The sequence below is a fragment of the Patiria miniata genome, unplaced genomic scaffold (assembly GCF_015706575.1).
Source record: "Patiria miniata isolate m_02_andy unplaced genomic scaffold, ASM1570657v1 HiC_scaffold_7, whole genome shotgun sequence".
Taxonomy (NCBI): Eukaryota; Metazoa; Echinodermata; class Asteroidea; order Valvatida; family Asterinidae; genus Patiria; species Patiria miniata.
In genome coordinates this window covers 43,814,935-43,826,605 of record NW_024037074.1, presented here as the reverse complement: position 1 = coordinate 43,826,605, position 11,671 = coordinate 43,814,935, and the positions used below count along the sequence as shown (strand labels likewise).

The 11,671-nt window shown below is 41.0% G+C and overlaps 1 protein-coding gene across 1 annotated transcript in view; it reads right to left on the bottom strand.

Moving 5' to 3' along the window:
- Window positions 1-268: 268 nt before the first annotated feature.
- Window positions 269-11,671, bottom strand: part of LOC119745208 — a 61,679-nt gene continuing 50,276 nt past the window's right edge. Inside the window, exons 6-10 of the mRNA XM_038221429.1 lie at window positions 10,014-10,103; window positions 9,263-9,352; window positions 6,086-8,691; window positions 5,646-5,750; window positions 269-1,930 (exon numbers count right to left, since the gene is read on the bottom strand). Coding sequence (XP_038077357.1) covers window positions 1,913-1,930; window positions 5,646-5,750; window positions 6,086-8,691; window positions 9,263-9,352; window positions 10,014-10,103 — 2,909 coding nt within the window. The 3' untranslated portion in view covers window positions 269-1,912. The remainder of the gene's footprint in view (window positions 1,931-5,645; window positions 5,751-6,085; window positions 8,692-9,262; window positions 9,353-10,013; window positions 10,104-11,671) is intronic.

The window sequence follows — 11,671 nt, the reverse complement described above, 5'->3', positions numbered from 1 at the left end:
CAGCAGCGTATCCACTGAACAATTTTCTTGTCTTAATTTGGTTTTAAATAATGAAAGATCTGTTCTTAATAACATGAACCATGCATGAAAAGTACATGATTACCAAGATAAAGTGTATTGAAACTATGATACGTGGCAAGATTGTGAATGAAGATGGCAGTAGAAACAAATGCTCAGGTATCTCAAGAGGAATTTACTGAGTTTTGTTAACTTTTGTATCTATAACAATTGAATAAATCCAACACAAACAAACAGGGCAATGCTAATAGTCGGCACCTCGTGCAAGATATTTATTGCATAATAAGCTGCATTATACAAGTGACATCCACACATTTTGTCTGTTAAATCTGCTTATTCATATCTGTCAGTTGGACAAATAAAAATACCTATCACGACCAATCCAACGCTTCCAACCCCAGACTAGCAGAAGCACATCTGTTCTGACCATAAACCCTGTCCCAGAAACAACTTTACAGTAAAGTCCTATTTGCATTTACAAATGTATATACAAACAGTCATACACTAACACAATGGTTTGATTTTTTTCTTGGAAGGGAAGATGGGTTGTTAAAGTTACTGTAACTTGAGGCATATATGATTTCTTGTCATACATACTGGTCTTAATGTCTGCTGGCAAGGCCCGTCGCCAGCCCTGAGCATCAGGGGGGGGGGGGGCCCAAAGTACCAACGAGGTGGGCCCACTACCGTACAAATACAAAAATACACATGTACGGCTTTTGCCGGGGGGGGGGGGGGGGGGGGGGGCAATTGCTCACCAAGGGGGGCCCGGCCCCACCAGGGCCCTCTCCTTGACGACGGGCCAGCTGCTGTCTATTTGTCCAGAGCTAGTTTCATGGAGATGCTAAGCATACAAATTTGCATATACAGAAATCAGTTGCCAAACAAAACCAGGTTACCTGCCAAAAGGTTACATGCTTATGACTGATGATTATTTCTCTGAACATTTCCGCATATACATGCAGCTCTCCATGAAATCTAAAGGTGTAAAGCTGGAGACAAAAACCCAGTCAACTGTGTTCACCAGAATTCCTATACTAGAAAATGTTGTCGCAAGACATGCAAATGGAGTGGTAAGGGCTAAAAGGCAATGTGTATATGGCCAACGGAATTTATGCATTCAAAGATTTAAAAACAAACAAACAAAACTACTTTCTCCACTTGACTGACTGAACACTTCCACAGGAAGCTCTGCTGATGTACCGTTTGTTGAAGTGCTTACTGCCCCAGAGACCATTGAACAAGGACCTGCTTCCTTTAGGAAATCACCCTATTGCAATAATTGCATGCGGTTAATTCAATTAAAATCCAATCAAGTATAAGGAAAGCTTTTCAGATAAAACAGAAGTGCGAGCACCTTTTATTTCTGAGGAAAAAAAAACATGGGATTGTCGGCTTATGTAATGCAATCGGCATTATTGTTGCAGTTTCACTGATGATTTAAAAAATTCAAAAAAATGTGGTTTACACAAAACTGATGTTGAAATATTACAATATCAAAATCATGGACAAAGTCAGAACTGCATCAGATGCATGGAATGTATTAAAATCATATTTACAAATAAAAACTGCTTTACACATAATTTATGTAAATGTATACAAATTTCAGGCACAAACACACAAGAGGTCCATTTCATTAAGCTGCTATGCACAGACAAATGGTTGCTAAGCAACTTGGGTTACCAGCCAACACGTCACATGTATCTAACATTGAATATAGCTGGTTCTCAGCACATAACTTTGCTAAGCATAATTGTCTGCTTATTGCGAGTCCACGAAATTGGTCTCCAAAGATCCTCAAATCTGGTGGATGTTTCAGTCTCCAATGGAGCTCCAATGATGACATGGAGTTCAAGTCTACTCATCATCCTCTGTATGGCTGCCATTGCTATATTCACAGTAGAAGCACCTCCTGTGTACAGAAAGAAAAATCAGTGAAAAGATTCCAATCATCAATGTACATGTATATCATTAAATGTCATGGTATTTTCATTGATTTGATCTGCACCAATGTAAATCAAAAGTATTGAATGCTTAGAGCTTTCAGAATGCTCACAAAAACTGTAACAAGTTTTACTGGGGTGAGAGTTGAACCCAAGACCACCTGCTTACACTTCATCAGATGGAATATGTGTTGGGGTGATGAATATTCAAGAATGGGTTTTGCCCTCCAACAAGGTATTTTATAAACAGGAACATTTACTCAAGTGAATTATAAGCCATGATATAAAATCCAAGAAATTTCACAGAGAGACAAACCAATATCTTATCATGGAATCAAGATTGTTAAAATCACAGCAATGGATGGAGTTTCCAATCTTAATGAGGGAGGAGTTATCCATGATATGCAAATGATATGCAAATCATGATCACCTCATATCAACCTTAAAATCCAAAGAATGTCAATTATGACATAGAACTATCACGATCCACTTCTAATCTAACTTCTCAGTGTGAGCACAGACCAAACACATCTTACTTTTTATTTATTGGTCGTCACGTTCTTGTGATGACAGAGGCATAGATTTAAGACTGTCTCTGGTCAGCATAGTTCTATTGGACTGCCGGGATATTTAGACAGTGTTTACTCCATTTCTAAACAGTCTGGTCTGGGAATGACTTCAGAGGTGCATGTTGCGTGTCACTGACGCTTAACACCTGACACACTTCTGTGTTCTACTTATTGCAATTAAACGCTGTGGAGAAATGGAACGCTGACTTTTTTATAGATATTTTTCTAAATCTGTTTTTGTACAATCGCCTTTGTACATATTTTTCCCAGGCTCATTGTGATTTTCTTAAACCTTAGATGAGTTTTCGTCATCTACTTTAATGTTTTCTAAATCATAAAGTGAGGCAGGCTACCACACCCAACAGGAAGTTTGGTATAAAGACAAAGAAGATGTGTCACAACCTTCACATAAATTATAGTGAATAGTTTGAAAAAAGTCAGAAAAAGTTCAGTAAATCAACTTTTGACTCAAACAGGTCAAGAAAAGCTGTTCTACAACCCTTAAGCCTGGATGTCTGAGAAGCTTTTTGACAGATAAACACGTAGTAAACTGGTGAATTCCATATTAAATATCTCAGGGGATATTATCCACATGTACATTTAGTCCTTTTGTCAGGGATAATATGCTCAAATCAAAAGAAATGTTTATATTCTGGAAAAATGGGCTGTGGATAACCGCAGGAATTGTGAGACAAATATGAAGCTAATAAAATTGTGGGTCACACCATGAAGTACCGTATCTGTGCATGATCCGTTACTTCGTGGTGAGTGGAAACTTGCCACTTTGTTGTGCACCAGATGAACTCAAGAAGATGTACAAACACAGCAAAGGACGGACAGCATACAAATAGACACACATAGAGGGGAACAGGGTGATACACAGAGTAAGAGATAGATTCTGACATCATCACTGCGCTTGATCAGACAGACAGGTAGACACACATAGAGGGGGACAGGGTAATACACAGAGTAAGAGATAGATTCTGACATCATCACTGAGCTTGATCAGACAGACAGGTAGGCACACATAGAGGGGAACAGGGTGATACACAGAGTGCCGGTAAGAGATAGATTCTTACACCATCACTGTGATCAGACAGACAGGTAGACACACAAAGAGGGAGACAGGGTGATATACAGAGTAAGAGATAGATTCTGACATCATCACTGAGCTTGATCAGACAGACAGGTAGACACACATAGAGGGGAACAGGGTGATACACAGAGTAAGAGATAGATTCTGACATCATCACTGTGCTTGATCAGACAGATAGGTAGACACACATAGAGGGGGACAGGGTGATACACAGAGTAAGAGATAGATTCTGACATCATCACTGTGCTTGATCAGACAGACAGGTAGACACACATAGAGGGGAACAGGGTGATACACAGAGTAAGAGATAGATTCTGACATCATCACTGAGCTTGATCAGACAGACAGGTAGACACACATAGAGGGGAACAGGGTGATACACAGAGTAAGAGATAGATTCTGACATCATCACTGTGCTTGATCAGACAGACAGGTAGACACACATAGAGGGGAACAGGGTGATACACAGAGTAAGAGATAGATTCTGACATCATCACTGTGCTTGATCAGACAGATAGGTAGACACACATAGAGGGGGACAGGGTGATACACAGAGTAAGAGATAGATTCTGACATCATCACTGTGCTTGATCAGACAGATAGGTAGACACACATAGAGGGAGACAGGGTGATACACAGAGTAAGAGATAGATTCTGACATCATCACTGTGCTTGATCAGACAGATAGGTAGACACACATAGAGGGGGACAGGGTGATACACAGAGTAAGAGATAGATTCTGACATCATCAATGTGCTTGATCAGACAGATAGGTAGACACACATAGAGGGGGACAGGGTGATACACAGAGTAAGAGATAGATTCTGACATCATCACTGTGCTTGATCAGACAGACAGGTAGACACACATAGAGGGGGACAGGGTGATACACAGAGTAAGAGATAGATTCTGACATCATCACTGTGCTTGATCAGACAGATAGGTAGACACACATAGAGGGGGACAGGGTGATACACAGAGTGGGAGATAGATTCCGACATCATCACTGTGCTTGATCAGACAGATAGGTAGACACACATAGAGGGGGACAGGGTGATACACAGAGTGGGAGATAGATTCTGACATCATCACTGTGCTTGATCAGACAGATAGGTAGACACACATAGAGGGGGACAGGGTGATACACAGAGTAAGAGATAGATTCTGACATCATCACTGTGCTTGATCAGACAGATAGGTAGACACACATAGAGGGGGACAGGGTGATACACAGAGTGGGAGATAGATTCTGACATCATCACTGTGCTTGATCAGACAGATAGGTAGACACACATAGAGGGGGACAGGGTGATACACAGAGTAAGAGATAGATTCTGACATCATCACTGAGCTTGATCAGACAGACAGGTAGACACACATAGAGGGGGACAGGGTGATACACAGAGTAAGAGATAGATTCTGACATCATCACTGAGCTTGATCAGACAGACAGGTAGACACACATAGAGGGGGACAGGGTGATATACAGAGTGGGAGATAGATTCTGACATCATCACTGTGCTTGATCAGACAGATAGGTAGACACACATAGAGGGGGACAGGGTGATACACAGAGTAAGAGATAGATTCTGACATCATCACTGAGCTTGATCAGACAGACAGGTAGACACACATAGAGGGGGACAGGGTGATACACAGAGTAAGAGATAGATTCTGACATCATCACTGAGCTTGATCAGACAGACAGGTAGACACACATAGAGGGGGACAGGGTGATATACAGAGTGGGAGATAGATTCTGACATCATCACTGTGCTTGATCAGACAGATAGGTAGACACACATAGAGGGGGACAGGGTGATACACAGAGTGGGAGATAGATTCTGACATCATCACTGTGCTTGATCAGACAGATAGGTAGACACACATAGAGGGGGACAGGGTGATACACAGAGTAAGAGATAGATTCTGACATCATCACTGAGCTTGATCAGACAGACAGGTAGACACACATAGAGGGGGACAGGGTGATATACAGAGTGGGAGATAGATTCTTACATCATCATTGTCTGAGTTTGATCGGAGTGATGGTGAACATGCTGGACTAGTAGCATCCATCTCAGACTCCTTCCCAGGGCTTAGGCTAATTTGCTGATATGACTCCTGCAAGAAAACATTCATGAATGAATCTCATATGAAGATCTGGAAAAATTCCTGACACATGAGTGACAACAGTCATCATCCACATGCCTATCCTGACGCATTTTAGTTCTAAGCCAATGTGAGTAAGTTTTGAAGACCGACTTCTTTCGAACAGAATTGGCATCATGGCACTCCAGGCTCCAAAATAGATGAATTTTTTTTTTTGTGTGTGACTATTAACTGAATACAAAGAAACATCAGCAAAAACTGATTTGATTTTTTTTTAATGGAACTAGTATTGAAGATATGAATGTTATCATTTTTTTTTCAAGTGGTAATGTCTGATTCTCACTCACCTCTTGCAGACAGCTTGCAGTGACTTCCCCTTTCACTCTGATGTTTCTCAATTCAATACACGAGTCAATCTGGCTTGATGGCATGATTCCAACACTGATTTCTTCATCCGGCGATTCTTTCTGAATGTTCCTTGTATCCATCCCCTCCTCACTGCTATCAAGTGAATGCTCCAATTTCCTCTTCCTCTTACGACCAGATCTTGGACTGTCCACCACTGAGATCTCATGAGCACCCTGAGTGAGCCCAAAACGTCTCTCACTACTAGAAGTTTGCATTCTACTGACCAAGTCACGTTTTGATTTGACTGTAGGTTTGGAAGAAACTTCTTGGCGGTTTGATCTTAGATTAGCCTGTGATTTGATCATATTCCTCATGAAACCTGATTTCCTCCTGTTTAACATCCTTGGTTTCTGTAACGCTTTTGCCTCTGACACATTTTTCTCATCGTCATGTGGGTGTTTCTGTAATTTTGTCAAACCCTGCTTCCCAAAATCTTGTTTGGTTCTTCTAGATTTCAATCCAACATTCATAACAGATTGGCTCAGTTTCTTGGACTGTGATGATGATGCAAGTGGCACAGATCTGGATGAATGGGGTGAACTCTCAAACTTGAACACATCTTCTGCTAGTGATTTCTTTTCAGAATCTGCAAGTTTTCCAATGAGAGTCTGACTTGTGTAGTTCCCTGGCTTCTTATAAGATGAAGGAATGTTGGTAGGTTGGCTGACTGATGGACTTTCCTTCTCATCTTTAATCTGAGATACATCTTTCCTGTCATCGTTGCCAGTCTCTACTTCTCTCTGCGGCATGACCTCAGAGACTGTTGTCTTATTCTCTACAACCTCCTGACCGCCTCCTTTTCTCTTTGTCCGTGGATTCAACTCCCACCATCGGATTGGTTCTGCCAGACTTCGCTTTGCTTTGATTCTTTCCTTGGCCTGAGTCTTACTCTTTCTGACAGCAGATCGTGGAGTCAATGCAGCACTTGATGATGGACTGGTTAATCTCAAGGTTTTAGTTGCACTGCTATGTGTGGTTTTCCTATCAGTGGCAGAGGTGATTCCTATGAGTTCTGTGCAGAGATTTGGCTCATCTTTAGAGCTTGGGGTTATCTCTACACATCTTGGGCTTTTATTAGTTCTGTCCAGTTTCCTTCTAGATCGGGAAGTTTGAGAAACACTTTTCATTTGATTGTCAGTTGTATTTGCAAAACTGGATTGTTCTTCTCCCCTTGTTGCTGTACTCTGAAGATCTTTAAGCTTGTCACTCACATTTAACACTGACTCGGGAAGTAGCTTAGTTTCTGACAGTTGCTTGGATTTCTTTAACAATGAAACCTTGTTGTCTGGGCTTGTCTTCTTTGCTTCAATGCATGTCATTAGCTTCTCTCTGTTTGGTGTTGTGCTTTCATGAGGTGACTCATCCTGCAAGCGCCTCCTTGACAATCTTGGTTTCCCTTTGGGAGTAGATTCATCAAGATCTTTCTTCACCTGTTGTTTTGAAGACTCTGGTGTCTGTAAAGAGCTCAAGGGAGTCAATAAAATCAAGCCATCGCTGACTTCATCTTGTGGATGAGATGGATTGGAAGAAAGGATCCTCTTAGAATTTCTTGGTGTTTTCTGATGGGTAGTGTTTTTAACAGGTGATTCAGTCTTGTTGCTTTTGGGTGGTTTCTCTGTAAATGACTTTCGATACCACTTGCCACTGTCTTCGGTCCGCTCAAATGATTTCTCCAAGTCTCCTCTCACAGTATCCATCTTCATCTTCTCAAGATGCTTATACCTGGTCATCGCAGGACTTTGAGGGAGCTCCTCATGCTGCTGGTACTTTGCCTCTATTGTCTTTCCAATGTGACTTGCCACGTGACCAATACAGATTTCTTTACTGGTGGATGCAGGGTTACTGAGGCTACTCAAGGAAGGAGATTCTCTCAATGTTTCCTTGGAGGTCACTTCAAGTTCCATATTGGAGTTTGTCTTGTTGGGTAATGGTCTGTCATTTGTAACACAACTAGATCCTGTTTCGTTTGTGTCTTCAGTCCTATTACAATCAGCCGATTCATTCTTTGCAGCATTGTAACATGCTGAATGTCTTAGATGTTCCAGTAGTTCTAGCTTGACTGTGCATTCCTTTAATTCTTGCTGTGCTGTACTTACACTGTACTGCGCTTGATTTATCTCTTTCACTGATTTGGTGGATGCTTGATAAGACAGAATTGTTTCTGGAATGCTAGAGGCAGTACTATGAGCAACTGTGGCAATATTATGCATGCCCATGAAGTCAGTGTTGAGGCTTTGTGCTTCCTCCTTCAATGTGATATCACAGACTGTTTGTTGTGCATTGATTGGTACTGCATCATTCACTGGTTCCCTGACACTCCGACTATCTGATACATCAATATCCTGTTTGGGAGTAAACGGTGCCACTTCAGCCACCGCACGTCTTGGTCTCTTGGCTTGAACCGGCTCTGGCTGGATTGAGGCCGTACCGTGTCGAAGCAGATCAACACTGTTGAGATGATCGGCAGATATTTCTGAGGAGATTACTGGGGATAATGAGTAGATGCTCGCTGGAATGTTGATTCTGTTATACATGGATGTGCCAGCTACAAATGAAGAAAAGAAAAATGGGGATTGATGTATGATACTTGAATAATTGCATTTGATGTGAAGATCAATTCCAACAAAAACGTCATTTTCAAACTCTGTTAAATGCAACACATTGGACACTTTAACGCCGCAAAACAATCCTTTCCAAATCCGATCTTTTTGCTTAATCCATTAGACACTGTATTATCACTATCGGTGATATATGGTTTTGATTCATTAAGGTATAAATACCCGGTACAATGTCGTAAAGGTGCTTATGGGTTATCAGCACCATAGCATGGGTCCATACAAAGAGTAGGTCAGGCATTACAGCCATTACAGCTATACAAGCGTTTGCGTTGACGTTGAGTCCATCACAACTTAAGTCGTCCGTTCACAAGTAAATCAGAAATCAATTCACAAGTCTGGTAGCAAGTAACACAGCATGGACAATAACAGAAGAATGCCATGGGATTGGCTTGTGACTGACTTTGTGGGGACTTTGTGGGGACTTTGTTGGGACTTGTGGGGACTTGTGAGGACCTGTGATTGATTCAACTACAACCATCAGTGACAGCTGGTGTTTACCATTGGAGCTGGGAGGTACAAGAAATCTGCCAGCAACTTCTGGGGCAAGAAATGGATGAAGAAAGGCATCACTTATGGAGATTCGCTCACCTAGGATTAATGACAACAAAACTCCAGCAATTACAGATCATTAGTCAGGGCGGGTTGTGTGGATCATTAACCATTATGATCTGCTGGATGCTGCTTATCCATCATGTTGAATCTGAAGGACTTTTAATTTGTGATACCCTGGACAAATACTGAATTGAGTTCACATTCATATCAATGCTCTGGAGATGAGACAGTTACTAAGCCTTGAATCTTCATCAAATATTAAAACCAATTATCCTCTTCAGAGACACCTAGATATGATCCGATCTAAAAAATGACATTTTTCCAATGAATAAATCATCATGCCTGTATAACATAGGACAAACAGCATTTGGAAAGTTTGCTAGAAACTGTTCTCAATGAACGTATAGGTATCCTTCATCCCTTTTCAGATTAAGATTCAAGATGGTGGATACAACTTGCATGAAGGGTTGCACTGCAAAGCCAAATTTTCTTAGAATTCATCATTCGGAGCACACTCCTGGTCAAACTTCTATTTCAATGAATTAAAAAAAATCCTATTATCACAAATTATTGCAGAATTAGGATATTTGCTCATAGTGGATACTTTAACGAGAGCCGGCATCTCAAGGTGGTTTGACTGTACAGGTGTATGCTTGGTGTGCATTCACCAAACAATAAGGTTTAGGATAGGACTTACTTGGGTTGTATTGCAGGATAGAGAGAATGAAACTACCAAAGTTGTAATCCCGTAGCTCCCCTAGCCTGCGGAATAGCTTGCCCTGCGTCTCTGTCAAACGGGGTAAAAAACAAGAAAACAAATTCAATCAAACTGCCAACTGTCTTAGCCAACAATCAACACAGCATTATTCAGTTTGAGCAAATGTGACTAATGGCTCATAAAAGAGAACTCCAGTTTGAAATCAAAATGACTGTTTCAATAATAGTAAATGGAAATTAATGTTTAATTTGTGGTTGATGAAGGAAAATGACTTTGTGGGGATTGGAACCCCTGACCAATGGAATCCTGTACCCAACCACTCAACTTTCAAGCCCTGTGTCTTCCCATGTGGTTTCACTACATGTACATAGTTCTTTGAGACTTTATTAAAGTTGCGTTCCCCTTTTTCTTCAACAAATTCTTTTTTTTTTCTATAAATAAATGTTCAGGTTGTATGTTTTGTTCCAACCAAAAAACCTCCTCCCCCCTTTTTTTGATGTCTACAACCCTTTGAAAAAGAGATTTTTGTTTGGGGTACAAATAGATCACTTTGCGAGTAGACTGGCTCCCAGTCCATACATTATTGATACTGATTGTGGGGCAGGAACCAGCTACCCTGCAGAAATGGAATTCTTGTCTGGCAGCCAATATAAATTCAAAATTGCAATATAATAATTCAGTAACTAAACATTGGGTCAATTTGTTTTCAGTCGAGGTCAATTAAAAGTGAATAACTGTTGTATTGCTAGAATAGCAATTTAGAAAAGGAATTTATCTTTCAAACTCGGAAATAGCATGGGGAACACAATTTTAATCAGTGTGTCGTTTCTCACAACCCCTAAAAATCATCAAACAATACTCCACCAGATGATGTCAACCAAAAACTGCAGAACTATGGCCAACAAAATGTGCATGACTTTTACATGAAGAGATCTGAATCATTGCGTGTGTCATTCCTAGAGTGGAAGGCCTGAACATCACAACCTTATTCAGAGGGCAAATAAACATAAAACCATTTCTCTCTGAACCAGACACTAGCCAGATGGCAGTATTCAGTCCAGTATTTCCATAGGGATATTTAGTAGCTCCATTAGTGGTAGTTTATCAAACAGGAAGGTGGACATAAATGTCTGGAGCAACTCCCAACCCTAATTACACCAGAAATGTCTAGGTATGCAGACAGGGCTTACGAAGCTAGGCTGACCTGGATAGGGTCAACATGTGGTCAATCCAGGGCCTAGTTGCATGAGGCTGCTAAGCACAGATTACTGCTTGACCTGCTAAGCTTAAAGGGACACTAGGTCCAGAACAGCCCAATTGTGCTACAAAACGCGCTTTGAACGAGATGATGTTTATCGGAAATAACATTTAAAAGTAGGATATAAACATCCACACAACTTTCCTTTCAAAACTGGGCGTTTTTGTGTTATTCCTGTATTATGCGTGCGAGAACGAATTTCGGGGTCCACTTTTGCGACCCCATAAATTCGAGCTGTTTGGATGCTAGTTGTGATTTCATTCGTAAAGTGTTCGCCTTTTGTGGACGTTGAAGAAACCACATTTTTTGCATTGGTGATTGGTCACCGCTGTTCCCGAGACACACAACGTACATGTACATATCGTACACTGTATGAGAA